We start from the raw sequence: 18,834 nt of genomic DNA, 5'->3' as shown, positions 1-18,834 counted from the left end.
GTCATTTGGGGACATGGTCCCACCCCCAAACCCCAAAGGGCCAGATTCTGAGGAGCTGGTATTGTTGGAAATACTTAGAAGACAAAGGAAACAGCCTCGGGCAGGAATCTGTAATTTTGCCCACAGGGCACTGACTGGAGACAGCCCAGGGTTTTATTAATGTCAACTGATACAGGTTACAGTTTGTCATTACCAGCCATTCGGTGCCACGTGAATGTACACCACTTAAAAAACATCATTAAGAACTGACTTATACAAGCCCAGCCTAATCCATTCACCAAGATCAATGGGTGCCTGTTATATTGCAGGCGTAATGCAAACTCGGGGGGCGTAAAGGTGGAAGAGACAGACGTCATCCCTGCACTCGCCAAACTCACCTCCTGTGGGGAGGTGGTGCGTTGAGTGGCGTGCTCTCGTTGGAAGGGCCCACATCATCATCAGGGAGTCGCGAAAGCTCCCAGATCTGAAAACAACAGGTGCGAGGAAGAGCGAGAAACGTTCTGGATGGAATAGTGTGTGAAGGGCCTGGTGGTGGTGGTGGTGGTGGGAGGTCGGCACGTTCTAGAATCTGAGTTCACCGCGATAGCAGGAGAAATGCCGCCTCATCAAGGGCCTCACAGCCCGAGACCAGGCACGGGCCTGGGGCCCAAGAGCACCCGGAGCGGTGGAAGGGCATTCAGCGCGGGACTCGGGGGATCGGATCGTGGCTGGGTTTAGAAGTAGGACCCGATGAAGAATGGACTCGGTCCAGACTCTGTCAGAGGCCTATGCGATGGGGGAGACAGCCTGGAGACAGACTCTAGAGCTGCTAAGATGGAGCAGCAACAAGACAATGAATTAAAAATGGGGTGGAGACACCAGGACTAGAACAAGTGGGACTGATGTTATCTTGAGCTCATTTATTTTTGAACTTGACGTATATGGAGCGGAGGCACTGTTTTTAAGAAAAATGTAACCCAGCAGCCAAGGAGAGTGGACTGGAATGCGCATGTGTGAACAGTGATGACTTCACCGTGAACAGTGATGACTACACTGTACTAGTCAGTGGGGGTGGTAGACGCTGTTGAGGGAGCATGTGTACTGTGTGGCCGTCACATTCAAAATGACTGAGCGAGTACAAGAAGGAACCTGCATCAAATTTTGCATTAGGCTTGAACATTCCTCCACAGAAACAATTTGGATGATCCAGAAGGCCGCAGCTGTGGGCAGCTGGTGACTGGCAGCTTCATATGCGCCCGCTCAGGCATCACGTCTCATGCAGAGGTTTTGGGTGAAAGTTCAAATCACCCAGGTGACTCAGCCTCCCTACAGCCCAGATTGGTGCCTTGCAACTTCTGGTTTTTCCCAAAACTAAAATCACCTTTGAAAGGGAAGAGATTTCAGACCTTGATGAGATTCAGGAAAATACAATGCGGCAGCTGACAGCGACTGGGAGAACTGTGTGAGGTCCCAAGATGCCTACTTTGAAGGGGACTGAGGCGTCATTATCCTATGTACAATGTTTCTTGTATCTTGTATCTTCTTCAATAAATGTCTCTATTTTTCATATTATATAGCTGGATACCTCTGGACATACCACATATATCGTTGGAGTTTTATTTTTGGCTTAACCCCTTCATCTTATTTAATCCAGTTCCCCATTCCCTCTCTGAGGTCAGTCTGTTCCATGTTTCTATGCCAGCTTCTATTCTGTTCGTCAATTTTGTTCATTAGATTATTTTTGACTGGCTTATTTCACTTAGCATAATAATCTCCCAGTCCATCTGTGCTGTCACAAAAAGCAAGACGGAAAGGCCACCTTCATCACGTGCTACTTATCGTCTATTTGGACTGATTTTTTTTTAACTGTTTGCTTCTGTTCACCTTTTGTTTACAGTACCTATGCCACAGTGTTTTAATTCTCTAGCTTTTTAATATACTTTAAAGTCTAGTTGAGCAATTGCTTATCTATTTTCTTTCCCATAGTTTTATACTATCTCACAAATGAGCCATAAAATCATTTTGTTGAAATGCTGTTTGAGATTGCATTGAATTTACTTTAAGAACATCTCTGCAATATCAAGTCATCCTACCCAGCCATAAGACATGTCTCTCCACTCAGAAATTCCTTCATGAGTCTCAGGAGGTCAGTCTTTATAAAAATCTTGCACGTTTTATATTATGGTCATTCCTATATACTTTATGATATTTGTGTTGTTGTGGATACTATTTTTTTATTATATTTCCTACACATTGTTTACATGTACAAAAACTTTTAAAATATTGGTTTTACTGATTTTTAATTTCCCCTTAATATGTACTGATTTTTCAAAACTTAGTTTTTCTTTTTAATCAAAGATGGACATATCAGAGTTCAAAGTCATCAGTGGTTATGAAAAACATCAGTGATTCCTCCTTCCGACCCTTCTGACATGCTGACTTCCCATGCCCATCGGCAACCACTCAAACACGTAATGAGCACGGCTACCACTCCCAAGTAATGCGATTACACTACTAGTCATCTCCATTTCACTCTGAAAGAACTTCAAGCTTCAGAAAAGTCACATGAAGACTGTCACCAACACGCGTACACCCTGCTCTAAATGCACATTTGCCACCCCTCCCCACACACACCCCTCTGCTACTGGAGAGTTGGTAGCAGACATCATGTCACTTGCCCGTACTACAATCATCACACCTGGGAAATCTGGCCTTGGCAATAAAATACGACTATTCATAGTCTGTTATACTGACCATTTTTTTGTTATAGCCATTACTGATAGATTTCTTAATTTAGAAGGTTCAGCTGTCTTTCACCTTCCTTCCCCAACAGAGCTCCATGCACTCGCTCTCACCTCCTGGTTCTCCCCTCTCCCACTATAATCCCATTGGCACCATGCTTCTGGACGTGCCAGTCAGAACCTAACCTTCCCACATCGGGTGTACTGCGATTATTTTGCTGTCTAACCCTTCTGAACTCTTCTCTCAAGCACGGCAACCTCCTTTCCCTAGTGTATCTGAACACACAGGCTGTAGATCAATTTCATCTTCATGAAGAACAGGTTCCCAGGGCCTCCGGTCTGGTTGTGTTCTAAGTCAGGTGTAAGCTACTCTCTTAATTTAGGATCTTTTCACTACGATTTGGGGAATCCGTGCTTCCTTACTCGCTACTCTGCTTTAGTGGAGAACACCCTTCAGGAGTTTCTCAGAAAACACTCATGGGAGGTCAATATGAGACCTTATGTGTCTGCACATTTCAATTCTGCCCCCTCACTCAGCTGGGCGTTTGCCTAGATCCAGGCTCCGGGCTGCGAAATCATTTCCCCTGACTTTGCAGGCGCCATGCCCTGTCTTCTAATTTTAAGTGTTACTGAGAAATCCAGTGTTACTCTGCTTCTTGCTCCTTTCCAGGAAACGCTCTCCACGTCTCCTGCCACACCCTGGAAGCTTACAGAAACTTCCTGTTTTCATGTTGTAAAATTTCACAGCAACCTGCATTTGTACGAGCTTATTTTCATCCATTGAGCTGGGCATCCAGTAGCTTTCTGGGAAGGTTTTTGAGTTTTTATCGTGTCCTCTGCCCACTTAGTAGTTTGGACTGCTGTAAAAAATTCCCTGAACCAGTGGATTAAAACAACGAACATTTATTTGTCAAAGTTCTGGAAGCTGAAGTCCAAGATCTAGGTACCAGCAGATCCAGTATCTGTGAAGGGCCCTGTTTCAGGTTTCCAAACGCTGCTTTCCCACCGTGTTCTCACACAGCAGGACACGCTGGAGGGAGCTTTCTGGAGTCCCTTTAATAGGAGCGAGCATCCTGTTCATGAGGATTTAACCAGCTCCGAAGGCCCCGCCTCCTAGTGCCGTCCCCTTGGGGGTTAGGATGTAAACATGTGAATTTGAGGGCCACACAAACATCCATTCAGCTCACACCTTTTTTTTTTTTTTTTTCCCCCCAAAACTCGTCTCCCCCAGGATCTGGGTCGTTTTGCACAATGGGCCTCCTGGACTGAGCCTTTCATTGAACTTCTATCTCCTGGTCTCCCATCTTTTTACTCTGCTTCAGGAAATTGTTCAACTTCATCTCACCATCTCCCGTTGTTTTTTATTTCTATCTTTTTAATTTCGAAGTCTTGGTTTTAATTCTCTAAAAAAATATTTTAGAGTGGCATCCTGTGATTTTCTGGATGTAGTGGCTACCTCTAAAGTGTTCGAATGACAGCTTTCTTTTCCAGTGTTTCCTTCTTCCTTCGTTGTCTGTTTTCTCCAAATTTGCCTCCCCCCCCCCCATTTTGGCCTCTTTCAAGATTCTCCTCTCCTGCCTGGAGACAGAGTAGGTTGTGCACTTTCAATCCAAGGTCTGACTTCAAAGATTTTCCATTAGCCTGAGCTGCTTTAGGAAAGTCCCAGTCACTCAGAGGGTGTGGTTTCACCCAGCTCCGCAGCAAGTGACCAAGTTTTCTGCTCTAAACTCAAGAGGCGCATAAAGATCCTGAACTCATCTCGATTATCTTAAGGCTGACAAGATGGTCTCTGATCAACTCCTACATTTAAAGCCAGGAAATTTGCTCCATTTCCTGTCTTGGAAAGCTAGGAAACCATATAATTGTGTAAGAAGGGCTGTTTTGAGTCCTGTAAAATATTAAAAAGTGTTATGAGTGGGATTTGAGCCTAAGTTCTGTTTGCAGCAATGTCACTGATCATGTGCAACTAAATATTTGTAGAATTACTTCCATATGTCCTTTTTGCGGAAGACAAATGACTCATTCCCTCATTACTTCCAGGCACATCTTCACAAAATTTCCCTGAAATAAGGAGGTTGAGAGCATGGGGTTCCTCTCTTCCTGCTCACACACTGCAAGGACTGGCAGGGGCCGGGAGATGAGGCAAACGTTCCTTCCAGGCATTGGATTTTATACATACTGCCACTGGAGAACTGGACAGGCAGAGCGACTGCATGAGCCTTGTTACATAAACTGCATACCAAATCAATGATAAATGTAAGCATAAGCATCAATTCTCATTTGTATATAGAACCGACACTTCAACAGTTCTGTGGCCTTACCCTTCTCTTGCATAGTTACCTCCCAGATATACAGACCACTTCGGTGAGGAAGGTGTTGTGACCCCCGTTTAGGGTCACGCACTGACAGCCAGAACCGCAGCCTGGACAACCGCCACTCCAGAGCTCATCTGGCTCCAGGCTTTCTCTTGTTCTCATTCATTCATTCATTCATTCATTCATTTAATTTTGGGAAGAGAGGGAGAGAAACATCAATGTGTGGTTGCCTTTCACGCGCCCCCTACTGGGGACCTGGTCCACAACCCAGGCATGTGCCCTGACTGGGAATCAAACCAGCGAACCTTTGGTTTGCAGCCTGCACTCAATCCACTGAGCCACACCAGCCAGGGCTCTTGTTCTCCCTTAAACAGACTGGGTAACAAGACCCGAGTGAAACTCAGAATTCAACTCAAAGTCCACACAACCACTTGGGGTCGATGTGAATGAGGATGAACTATATTTAACATCAACACTCAGGTCTTCAGGCACCAGCGGGCTCTGATGTAACCTGGATACTCAAAATTTCACACATACTTAAAAAAACAAAACAAAACTAGAACCAACACCGGAGCCAGGAGCGAGTCAGTTACCAATTTCTAACACAGTGCCAACTCCAAGTTTCGGCGTGTGCTCCAGAACAGCCTCGGGGAGCTACCCCCACCGCCATCCCCCCCAGCTTCAGGACAGGCTGCCAGCTGTTTCTGAAGTTTTAGCTGAATTTATACCAAGTTTATTCAATGGTCAGGCGGCTCTGATTTGATCAGTCCCTTGCCTTGAAAATCGAAGAGCAAACTCTCCTCTCCCCTTACTAACTGGTCCTCCAGGCAGCTCAGGCTGCTGTAACGAACTACCATAGGCCAGGTGGCTTGCACCACAGATATTTACTTCTCGCAGTTGTGCAGCCTGGAAAGCCTGAAATCAAGGTTCTGGCAGGGAAGGTTTCACTCTGAGGCCGCTCTTCCTGACCTGCAGGCAGGGCTGCCCGCTTGCAGTGTGCTCGCCGGCTCACGCGATTTCTTTCTGTGTGCACGTGAGAGAGACAGGGAGCAATCTGCCATCTCCTTGCAAGGGCACCAGTCCCACCATGAGGGCCACAGCCTCCTGACCTCATCTAACTCTTTTACCTGCAAAAGCCCCATCTCCAATTACATTGGGAGTCAGGGATGTAATATATGAATGGGGGGCAGGGGACACTCAGTCCATGACATGAGCTTCCCTGAAGTCCTGCCCTCCTGTCTCCCCTCATAAACGCAGCATGACCCCACCTGATGGTGAAACTGCCCACACTGCAAGCAGTCCAGTCACTTAAAAAGACAACTGATTCCACAATGAACTCAGTAAAACCATTCAACACCATTACACCACTCAGTACACCATTCAACAATTTCTTATAATCTCTAATTTTTACTTTATTTCAAGGGAACTAAACTTCAGATTTTTTCCCTGAGGCAGCAAATTGGTAACCTTTGGGTCAAATCTAATCCACAGGTACTTTTTTTTTAATGTCCCGCTTGGTTTTAAAAACTCTGAATGGGTTGCCCGTATTTAAAGTCTAGTTTCACAGGGAAATAAGCCAGTCACACAATGATAAATACTGTATGTTTCCACTTACATGAGCTACTTACTCAAAACAGAGAGACGGAAAGTAGAACGGTGTCTGCCAGGCGCCGGGGACGGGCGCTGGGGAGGACACTGTGTGATGGGTTTGGGGCTGGTTTTTACCAGACGGAGAGTGTTCTGGAGGTGGGTGGCGGTGCCGGCCGCGCAGCGCCGTGAATGGATTTACCACCACTGAACTGTACACTCAAGAATGGTTTAGATGACAAATTTTATGTTATGTGTACTTTTCCACATTAAACAATTTTCTTTAAATAAATAAAAATGATTCAGGAACTACAATGAAGAACTTCCCTTCCACTGGTCAAAGATAGAACATTAACTTCAATAAAGACACTGCTGACCCTTGGACAACACAGGGGTCAGGGCGCCAATATCCCCACACAGTTGAAAATCTGTGTATAACTTTGGGCTCCCCAAAAGCTGTACTGATAGCCGACTGTTGACTGGAAGTCTCATCAATAATATAAATAGTCGATTAACATATATTTTATATGCTATATGTACATTATACTGTATTTTTACAATAAAGCTGAAAAAAATGTTATTAAGAAAATACATTTATAGTAGTATATTGTATTTATAGATACAAGTTTACATCATCTGTTTACATAAGAATCATCTGTTAGTACTCAGGTAAATACTGTCTTACATGATACAGAACATTGTAGATATTATACGTATTACTGAGACGACATTGAAAATGAAAAGATAATGTGAAAAAGAAACTCATATGCATATGCAGGTATAACGATTCCTGTGCCGACTATGAAAAGCAGCAGTATGATGACCTTACGGCGGCCTAGTGTCACCAGTACGATGGCTGCACAGCAGCAGAGCCTCCACACCACTGAAGGCAGCGTTCTACACGCTCTGTGGTGCACAGTGCTGCAGTCCTGTTCATAGTGTGCACTGGGAACACTGTCACTTTAAAAAAAACCCACTTACCTGTAATGATAGGCCGCCTTTCTAATTAGGGAGGATACCTTAATGTAATTATTCTTTGAAAGCAAAGTTATGAAATAAGGAAACTAACACATTACTAATATAAATATACTATCACGCACCTTATGCCTATGCAAGGAGAGGCTCTTCACTCTCAAACAAGCCTTGTTGAAGATGCTCTGCAGGAGGAACACTTAGGCCACAACTATGACGACAAAGTCTCAAACTGTAGTTGCCATGCAGTTACTAGATTTTCACATGAAGACACACCCTCGAAGTTTAACCGGGAAGTTCATACCTGTACAACATGGTGATTACTCACTATTCAGCGAGTGGAAGTGGGTCCTCACAAAGATTTTACTCCTCTGCCCTCACTGGTGTGGCAGAGTGGGCTGAACATCACCCTACAGACCAAAAGGTCACCAGTTTGATTCCCAGTCAGGGCACACTCCTGCGTTGTGCCCAGGCCCTAGTTTGGGGTGTGCTAGAGGCAACCAACTGATGTTCCTCTCCCCGCTTTCTCCCTCCCTTCACCTCTCTCTAAAAGTAAACAAAGTCTTTAAAAAAAAAGATAAAAGGTAAAAAAGAGAAAAATATACAAGAATAAAAACTAAAACACATAAAGGTTTTCCTCCTCATCTCCACGTTGAGGAGGAGGTGGCGGAGGTCAGGCTTGCTGCCTCACGGCGGCAGAGGGGAAGAAGCGGAGGAGGTACACACAACCAGAGGCGGGAGAGGCGGGCACACTCAGGGTAAGTTTCCAGAAATACATGGTAATTTCTGCCACACTTTTCCGCTTTTTTCATTTCTCTAAAAATGTTTCTATACAGTACCAATCCTTCTTCCACCATTTGCTTTCATTTAAGGGCCCATGTCATAGAAAGGTCCACATTATAAAAGAAGACAAAAGCAGTCTTGAATAATTAGAGCCCTTCTGCCTGCCTGACTGTCCAATGTCAATGTGTCTTCTGGCTCTGCTGCTTCCCAGTGTTCTTCCTCACCGTCTGGCACTGGTTCCGAAGCACTCATCCCCATCAAGTTGTCTTCTGGTAATTCTTCTGGTGCGGTGTCTATCAGCTCCTGAATTTCTCCAAGATCTGTATTTTGAAACCCTTCATCACCCACCTTTGCCACATCCATGATTTGTCACGATTTCCTGGACTGGCTCTGTGGTAAATCCTGTGAAGTCATGCATAACACCTGGGCAGTTTCTGCAGCAGGAGTCTACTGCTTCGGACTCGATGACTTCCACCACTGTTTTCTAGAACAAGGATGGCATCTTCAATGGTGTAACACTTCCAGGTGTTCACGAGGTTTCCTCTAATGGGTTCTGCAGCACTGACAATCCTTTCTATAGAGGGTCACGTGGTAATGAGCCTTAAGGGTCCTTATGACCTCTAGAGGATGAACCAGAATTAATGTCTGGAGGTAAGCAGACCACTTTGAGATCTTCAGTGAACTCACGGAGTTCTGGGTGGTCAGGGGCATTGTCTAATATCAAAAGAACTTTGAAGGGCAGTCTACCGGCAAGGGACTTCCTGACTTCAGGGACAAAGCACTAATGGAATCAATCAAGAAAAAGGGCTCTTGTCCAAGCCTTCTGTTGTGCAACCAAAAGACTGGAAGCTGGTGTTTATCTTCTCCCTTCAAGGCTCAGGGATTAGCAGATATATATAGATAGATACCTATGTATCTTTATATATCTACAGGTACATATATGGCAGTTCATAAACCCCACTGCATTTGCACAAAACAATAGGGTTAGCTTTTCTATGCCTCCCTGGATGTTGCTATAAATGTCCTTCGTGGAATTTTTTTTTCCAGAATAGGGCACTCTTGTCTGCATTAAAACAGGTTCAGGCAGACATCCTTTCTCCTCAATGGTTTTCTTAATGGCACCTGGGAACTTGTCTGCTAACTCTTGGTTGGCCAAAGCTGCTTTTCCTGTTACCCTGACATTTTTAAGCCAAACTGCTTTCAAAATTATCAAACCATCCTTTGCTGGCATTAAATTCTCCAGCTTTAGATCTTCCCCCTTCCTTCTGCTTTGTCATAATAACTTTGTTTTTTCTCTAATCATCATCGAGTCTACAGGCATGACTTTCTTATAGCAACCCTGCACCCACACAAAAGCTGCCTTTAAAAGATATTTCACAGAGGACTTCGGCCAAGATGGAGGCGTAGGTAGACGTACTGTGCCTCCTTGCACAACCAAAACTAAGGACAACAAAATTTTAGAAACAAAAACCAACCAGAACAGAGAGAAATGAACCAAACGGACAACCATTCATCCAGACCCGTAAGGAGGGGCAGTCGGAAGCCTAAGGAGAGGGTTTGAAAGGTCCTGGCAGGAAAAAGTGGGGACTGGCAGATGCAGACGCGCAGGGCGCAGACAGCAGTTGACGGACCAGTGGCAGACCCTGGGCGTGGGAGGCAACAAGCAGACCCAGTGAGGCCCACAAGGCAGCTGGCTGTCCGCGATCACGCATTCGCGCGCAGATAAACTAGGTGAAAATGGGCAGCAACACAGACCGAGCAACCCAGGGACCCAGCGCCGGGAAACAAAGCCTAAAAGCACTGACTTAAAACACCTGTGGAGGTTGAGGCCGGGAGATTCTCTCAGCCTCACAGGAGGTTCCTTGGGGAGACCCACAGAGTCCTAGAAAGTTCACAAGCCCAACTGTCCAGGAGCCAGCACCAGAAGGGCCCAATCTGCTTGCGGGAAGCGGCAGAGGCGACTGAAGTCTTAGAGTGAGTGTAGCAGGCGCCATTGTTCCCTCTAGGACCCCGCCCCCACATACAACGTCACAACCCAGCGACTGAGGTGCCCTGCCCTGGTGAACACCTAAGGCCCCACCCCTCATATGCAACAGGCATGACCAGACTAAAAGGGTGGGGGAAGACGGCTCAAACAGAATTAAGAGCCCCTGGGCCAGTACTTTTAAGCAAATGAGAGATAGCCAACCTAGCAGATGCACAGTTCAAAGCACTGGTGATCAGGATGCTCACAGAATTGGATGACTTTGGTCATAAATTAGATGAACAAATGAAGGCTACAATAAGAGAAATGAAGGAAAATGCACAGGGAGCCAATAGTGATGGAAAGAAAACTGGGTTTCAAATCAATGGAAGGGACCAGAAGGAAGAAAGGAACAACTACACAGAAAAGAATGAAGAAACAAGAATTCAAAAAAATGAGGAGAGGCTTAGGAACCTCCGGGACATCTTTAAACGTTCCAACATCCGAATTATAGGGGTACCAGAAGTGGAACAGGAAAAACAACAAGTGGAAAAGTTATTTGAACAAATAATAAAGGAGAACTTCCCCCATCTGGCAAAGGAAATAGACTTCCAGGAAGCCCAAAGAGTCCCAAAGAAGTTGGACCCAAGAAGGAACACACCCAGGCACATCATAATTACATTAGCCAAGGTAAAAATGAAGGAGAGAATTCTAGAAGCAGCAAGAGATAAGGGGACAGTTATCTGATGGGAACAAAGGAGTTCCCATCAGAATGTCAGCTGATTTCTCAAAGGAAACCTTGCAGGCAAGAAGGGGCTGGAAAAAAGTATTCCAAGTCATGAAAGGCAAGGACCTACATCCAAGATTGCTCTATCCAGCAAAGCTTTCATTTAGAATGGAAGGGCAGATAAAGTGCTTCTCAGATAAGACCAAGTTAAAGGAGTTCATCATCACCAAGCCCTTATTATATGAAATGTTAAAGGGACTTATCTAAGAAAAAGAAAATGAAAAATATGAACAGTAAAAAAATACCTCAAACTCATAGTTATTAACAACCACACCTAAAACAAAAGCAAACTAAGCAAACAACTAGAACAGGAACAGAACCACAGAAATGGAGATCACATGGAGGGTTAGCAACAGGGGAGTGGGAGGAGGAGAGGGGGAAAAGATATAGAGAATAAGGAGCATAGACAATAGGTAGAAAATAGACAGGGGGAAGGCAAGAACAGTATGGGAAATGTAGAAGCTAAAGAACTTATGACACATGGACATGAACTAAAGGGGGGGAATGTAGGTGGGAGGGGGTGGGCAGGGTGGAGGGGAGTGAAGGGGAAAATGGGACAACTGTAATAGCAATCAATAAAATATATTAAACAAAAACAAAAACTTCCATTAGTGACTGAAGTATCATAAAAAAACATTTCCAGGGGATTAAAGAACATAAAATAAGAATATTTTCAAAATTATTAAATATTGTCAAAAAAATAAAAGATATTTCACAAAAGCACAGGATTTTTTGTGCCTGCTGGTGTGGCTGCAGCAGAAACTTCACAATTACCTTTTCGTTCTCCACAATGGTCCTTGCACGGGATCCATTAACCTTAAAACAGTGGGTGACCACAGCTGCAGACCTCACTGCACAAAACATACCAGGCAACTCAACTGTTGTTATAATAATTGTTCTCTGCTTCTCAGGAGCAGTCCCAGCATCACTGGTGGCACTTCGTATGAGTCCCATGCTGTTATTCAAGGTGTATTGTACGAAATACGGAAACATACCAGAACTGCAAGAGATCATTTTTTTTTTTTACTGTAACATGCAATTTACTAGAGAGAAGAACTCTCACATGGTGATAATTAACATCATAGACATTTTAAGTGGACACTCAAAACACAAATTTACCACGACAGCCACATTTGGCACTAAATTATAGTGCAACATGAACTACAGCTAATATTATGCAGTTATAATATTGCATCTTTACGTTTGCCTACATTTCTCTAGATTGTGAATGGCATCATGCAGTCTTTATGTGCATGTTTTGATAAATTTTACCTTTTTATGATCGATTGTAGAGACCTTATAATACTAAATTACAAAATAGACTAGCAGACTAGACTAGACTAGTCTAGACTAATAGACTAGACTAGACATGCATTTCATGCATGTATGACATACCTTTCTCTTCATTTTTTCAATATTTCTATGCTACGTGGTTTGACTGTGAAGTTTTTCAAATTGTCACATCTCCAGAAAATTTACATATAAGTGGCCCCACAAGTTCAAACTTGTGCCATTCAAGAATCAACTGTTGTCTCAATGGAAACATCAAATATGTTTAAATCTATGATACTAAAAATATACTACAATAATGGTGTCAGTAAAACAATAAAGCACACTGGTCACCTTCAGAGCATGACAGGGAACCAACCGATTATCGTGCTGGCTGATGAAAGAGCGAATTGAGCCTTAACATTGCCCTCCCCATGTGAAACGTGCCACTGGGTAACAACAGCCACCATGGGGTGGCGTTTCTTCATGGAGTATTCTGGTCCTCCAGCCAGTGAGGACCAGAAGAGCGGCACTCTGTGGCTCCCTTGCTGTTAAAAACCACAAGATAACAGGTGTGATGTGCCTCTCGAAGGAAGAACCCAGCACCCCTGCCAGTCTTGCCAAAGGGATGAAACCTGGGTGTGACCAAGCCTCTGGACCCAGAGGACAGAGGAACAAGCTGAACTGCACCCGGAGCGTGTGATGGGCAACTTCCAGACTGTGGGAAAATCATCAAATCAAATTGCCTGGGGCCTTCAATAGCAACCTGTTGGGAAAGGAAAGGGATGGAAGGAAAACCAGAAGATTAAGAGGTTAGAAGTCATGTTTAAAAAGAGCCCTGGCCAGTGTGGCTCAGTGAATTGAGTGCTGACCTGCAAACCAAAAAGTTGCCGGTTCGATTCCCAGTCAGGGCACATGCCTGGGTTGCAGGCCAGGTCCCCAGTGGGGGTCACGAGAGGCAAGCACACATTGATGTTTCTCTCCCTCTCTCTTCCTCCTTTCCCCTCTCTCTAAAAATAAATAAAATTTTAAAAAATTATCATAAGAAAAAGAAAAACACTAGTGCTGAGGTGCTGCACCATGGAGGGACACAGGGGGTTATCAGACAGGTGGTCACTCTTGGAGCAAGAGGCTGATTCCCATGAGGCTCTGCAAAGTTCATGGCTTGGGAGAGTTTCAAGGGTGATTTGTTTTGCAATGACTCGTTATAGTAATCTGTTTAGTGGGATTTTCTGTTTGTGTTTTAGTTTACAATAAAAAAATGTTTGGGACATCTCTAATAGTGTCAACAATAAAGTGAAAAAAAAGGAAAAAATAGAAATAAAAAGTAAAAACAACTACGGATAATTCCTCAATTTCATAAGAGAAGCTTTTGAAATTAAAAAAGTGTATATTAAAAACATGTAAACAAAAACATTATTAAATGTAAAGTGCAAAAGAAAAAAAATGTTTAAAAACAAAAAACTCAGTTTTCCCAGTCACATCCACTTGCTTGAGACTGCTGCTGTCTTAGGATAGTGGCTCAGACCGAAGACACTGGGGTCAGCTAAAAGCAGCTTTGATTTCTTACTCTGTTACTTACTAGCTGTGTGACTTGCGGTGAGTTGCTCTGCCTCTCTGAGCCTGATGTCCTTCACCTGGCAGATGGAAGCTGTGTCATTACCAAGCCCACAGGTTTGCTCTCATGGCACAATGAAGGGATGAACGCAGGACACTTGGTGAATGGCACACAGTAAACGGTCGACAAGGATTAGTTACCGGTACTCAGCTCTCAGTGGTGATAATTTAACAGGCCTTTGCATAACATTAAATATTCACAGTATTTACCATCTCTTCGTATTTCAGGAAAATATATTTCTGTGTTGATTTATACTTTCCTGAAACACCAACTCTCAAGTTAGCTGTTATACTCTTTCCGTGAACATATTTTTATGACAAAGTATTGCCCAGGAACTAAAACCCCACTTACTTATTAAAATATTTACAGGGCTATATTACTTCACAATCTTTACTTTGAGAGACGATGAATCTGATGGAAAATTTTGAACTAGCAATTAATCGCAGGAATAAGTCCTCTTGCCTAGTTCTCCTTACACATCAATTGCAGAACAAACGTGGCTCTTGCATCTGAGGCGACCTGCACGTCTGGAGCGTGCCTCCTCCTTTCAGAAGCACCTGCATGGGCGCCAAGTTCAATGTCTTCCTGCAGTCTGACATCGCACCAGAAAACCTGTGTGCTGAGACCTGTGTTATCTGAAATGTCCTCTTGCTCTTTGAATTCTTCATCTCCTAAAAACATTGGAATTAATGTCTCTGTCACACATATTAAAATATTTATTAACAGCCTGACCCATTCCTGAATACTGTCTGGAAAATAAATGAGGTGCTGTTTCTGGAAATTCAGATATGGTTAAAATATTAATGAAGGGAGGTAGAAATGCTCGGACGTGTCAGTGTGGCTCTCTGTATGAGGAGCTGTGAATGTAGGGTGAAGTCTGTTCCTATCACCACTGAATCTTAGAAATAAAGATATGTGAGGTCATCAAAGGGAAAAATCAAACCAAAACAAATGTATCTCATTAACAAAGCAGTCAATTCCCTTTATTTTTAAAATTTTATATACACATATGAATGATCTGTATAATGTACATTCAATATAGAAAGCTTTATATATGTGATAATGTATAGAACATTTCACAATTACACTAATCTCTTACATAACATCTTGACATTTGCTTTAAAATTTTTTTTTTTTGCACAAGCTCCTTTTTCCTTCAATTTGGTAAAGCCAGTTATACCAATGTGCAGTGCGAACGCTCGGAAGGCTAACGACTGAGGGGGAGGGTACCAGTGACCAGGCACAGGGACCGACCCCAATAGTGTTCGGCCAGCGGAGGAGGACAGCCGTGCAGACTCAGTTCGGGAGAGGAAAAGACCCTTCTCCAGGGACAAGTGACTTAGCCCAATTTCTGCTGACTGCAGTTCAACCTCACAGTCAGGCTAATTAAAAAGAAAACAACATTATAAAAACTAGGAAGGAAGTTTTGTCTGTTTGATTCACAGTCTTGTAAACAGATACAAAGGAACAAAATGTGCTTACATCCATCAAGAAAAAAAATTCTTGTGTACCCACTTAGGTTGATCCACAGAGTGCTTTCTTATAATGTGATACAATTAGAATTACTGACTTTTTTCCTAAATAAAAATATATTCATAGAAAAAGGAATAACACTGTCATGAAATCAGGAGAAAGGCAGTAAGAGTTTGCTTCAACGTATCAGCTGGAGGAATGTGGACTGGGCACCAACTGGCCTTTCAGCGTTCACTGTCTTTCACGGATGTTTCAAGTCTGAAAGCCAAGGTCGCCTGCCTCGTGGTCTACAGGAGGCGGCAGATTAGACATGACTGACGAGGATGTCCCTGCAGTGAGGTAGCCAGCAACCCCAGGTCCTGCAAGAGAGAAAGGAAAACACATCCCTTCTGGAGAGCAGGGCCACGTGAAAACACTGACCTTTATAAAAAGGTCAGGTCCCCATCAAGAACCCCATCACAAGAAACTGGTCATCTTTTGTAATTCCCTAAATGTACAACTAAACACTAATAAACAGTATACTTAGTACTATTTTCATGGTTTGCTTTTACTGTGTGACAAGGTTAAAAATTATTTCAAAATTTCTGCTGGACAGTAACACTGTTGTGAAAATATGGAAAAAATTTCCCTTCTGACATCTGGGAAGTTCAATTTTTCAAAAATTCCTGGACACTGAAAGATAGCTATGTCAAATTAAAAAAAAAATAAGAACAGAGGAAAGAAACTATCTATACTCCGTCAGCCCATCCAAAAGTCGTACTTGATGAAATTCCCAACAAAAACTGTCCATCAAGTTAACCTGTTTTCACTTGGTGCAAAGAAATTCCATTATAACAAGTAACACCAAATGAACAAGGTTTGCTACACCAAGGTCTCAGAAAGAAAAGGAAGGCTTGGAACATAGGTCAAAACAAGAATACTACAGGAAAAGGTATCATGATTTTAGTTTTATATTTCTTCCTTGATTCTATTGATCTCTATTTCATAAAAGTGCTATTAATGCCAGCATTTATCAAGATGTCTCCTGTGAGCATATAATGGCTTTAGATCCTCTAGTTCATCGTAAACATTGCAGACATTTAATTACATCGCAGAATCGCTGCACAAACTGCACAGAGTACTTGCAAGGGACACTGCAGCATAACACGCATGCTAAGCAATACTTTTACAGCTGAAATTGTAGGAGACAAGGCAAACAGCTAAGGAACATTGAAGGGTTGGGACTAGAAAAGCAGTGGAAGCGGCATGCATTTAGCAAAATGGTTCTCTACCTGCTCCAGAGAGCTACACAGAAGTTAGCAAGCTGCCTGGCGGAGCGGATCTAAAGTCCGCTCCTGAGGTGAAGGGGGCTGCTGCCAGTTAGAAGGGAAGGAGAGACACCTGGGGGGGAAAAAAGAAAGATAAGCAGCACAGGAAGTCGTGAGGAGGGGCACACAGCAGAGCAGTCTGATGAAGGCTGAGGCGTAACAGGGACTGATGGAGGACAGAAGGGGCACAACTCGGGTCATCACCTTTGCACCTCGCAAGCACCTGCATCGAGGGTGCGACAGGGCTCGCAGCGCTGAGAGAACACTGTGTGCCCAGCGTGTGGCAACTCGGTCAAAGACAAGTCAGCCTGCGTGAGCTGGAACATGCCACGCAAGCACTCAGGTGCTCGAACCCTTGAACTGATAAAACTTAGAGGAAGAATTTCCCCTCTTTAAAGCCCCATGAGACTGCATCTATCATCCTCTGCCTGCCAGCAGCCCGGGCACCAGCTCTTCCGCAGACTGCTCAGGAAAAAGACCACGGGGTCCACACGCCAGTGGTCAGAGCAACGGCACCACACTACTGCATCACTTCCACCAACCTACCGCTTCCCGGCATCAAGATCACTAGGAAAGTAGCAGATAGGTCTCAACAAAGATGGAAGGAACCCTTAGGAACAGGACCCGAAACACTCCAGACCAGTACAGTTCCTGAGCACTTCTGATGACGGGCTCAACTTGGTTCATATCAAACAAGCAGATATGAGAGCAAATCCTGAGTGTTATGTGTAGAAAATGAAGGCTACAGTTCTAAAACTGTGTGTTCAGCCACCCCAGGCAAACTCACCAGGTGCTGCCGGGTATTTTTAATTTGATACACACAGGGATACCTGTTGGACACCATACAAAAAACAACTTTCAAGGTAAGAGTTGGACATGACTACTTAATAAACTTAACTATTAAGTTTCCTTTTTGTCTAGGGACAGATGAAAAAATCACTACGATAGTAAGGGAACTGAAATGAGAACATTTGGGAACTTCTGGGCTAAAATCTACATTGTGAAATGATGGGTCTCAAAGGATTATCCAGAATATTCTGGCCCTATCACTTGCTTCTTTAGGAGTCGGAGGTGCTCTCTCCCTGACCACCTGGCCTCCTAGAGGACGTGTCTGGTCTCTAGGGGCCCAAAGTTACAGTCTGGTCACTGGGGTAGGACAGAGCAGCCGTGTCCTCCAGAGAAAGGTAGGAGGAAGGAGGAAAGGTCGCCAAAAGTGCAACATGTGGTGATAGTATGCAAGGCTGTCAGACTTAAAAAGATGAGAAAAGATGAAAAATTAACAAAGAATACCACAGAATGGAACTGGCTGCAATAAGGGAGTCGTGGAAGGAACATGAGCCTGGGTGGAAACAAACACGGGAATCTCAGCAGGGAAGAGAGAGAAAAAGGAAGCCCCACCGCAGCGGCCAGTGTCCTACAGTGAACTGACAATGACCTCAGGGAATCTTTCCTGACACAGCCCGTTTCCTAACAGCACTAACATCCTGTCTTGGACAGGAGTAAAAAGAAAAGCAGAACGTAATAAAAACCAACTCTGCAAAGAACTAAAGGACTGGTTTGAGGAGAGGTCCAAGAATTGTACCCACTCCCCCTTTAATGGCCTTAGGAAGCCAGCTTCACTATTCTACGTGCCTCTACCTAAGTGCATGTAAGTGAAGTTTCACCTCCAATTCCAGCTCCTAAAGGCACCTTCACTCTGTCCTGCTTCTCTTCCTCCCCCTGTTGTTCCTTCATCTACTGGTTTTCCAGATGATGTAACTTGAGAACTGTCACTCACTGCTGAAATTGTTGTTACAGGGCCTTGAACTTGTCAGTACCAAGCTCTTCTAGACCCTGACAAATGGCTAAGTAACCCGGGGCCCTGGATAATGAGCAACCACAGCTTCTCTGCACCACAGGTGAAATACCGCTGAGGCCCCTTCAGATGGGCACTGACCAGAAAACAAAACTGCACCCCAGGCCAGAGAGCCAGCCTCACCTGAGGAGTCTCATCCTGACTCACCAATACCCAGTAATCTGCTGAGGGCGTTTTTACATGTT

The 18,834-nt window shown here is 44.0% G+C and overlaps 1 protein-coding gene across 2 annotated transcripts in view; it reads right to left on the bottom strand.

Annotated features, from left to right (window-relative positions):
- Positions 1-14,970: 14,970 nt before the first annotated feature.
- The window catches only part of DNAJC13 (DnaJ heat shock protein family (Hsp40) member C13), a 108,401-nt gene continuing 104,537 nt past the window's right edge, over positions 14,971-18,834 (bottom strand). The window contains exons 56-57 of one of the 2 annotated variants that reach the window (XR_006787779.1): positions 16,759-16,867; positions 15,731-15,846 (exon numbers count right to left, since the gene is read on the bottom strand). Coding sequence is in view for 1 of the 2 variants with exons in the window: in XM_045856817.1 (XP_045712773.1) it covers positions 15,740-15,846 (107 nt within the window). In the remaining variant the exon portion in view is untranslated. Of the gene's footprint in view, positions 15,847-16,758; positions 16,868-18,834 lie in introns of both variants that reach the window. The other variant, XM_045856817.1, reaches the window with a different exon arrangement.

Source organism: Phyllostomus hastatus, unplaced genomic scaffold (assembly GCF_019186645.2).
Source record: "Phyllostomus hastatus isolate PE091 unplaced genomic scaffold, TTU_PhHast_1.1 phas_scaffold_129, whole genome shotgun sequence".
Lineage (NCBI taxonomy): Eukaryota > Metazoa > Chordata > Mammalia > Chiroptera > Phyllostomidae > Phyllostomus > Phyllostomus hastatus.
This window is presented reverse-complemented; position numbering and strand designations above follow the sequence as displayed.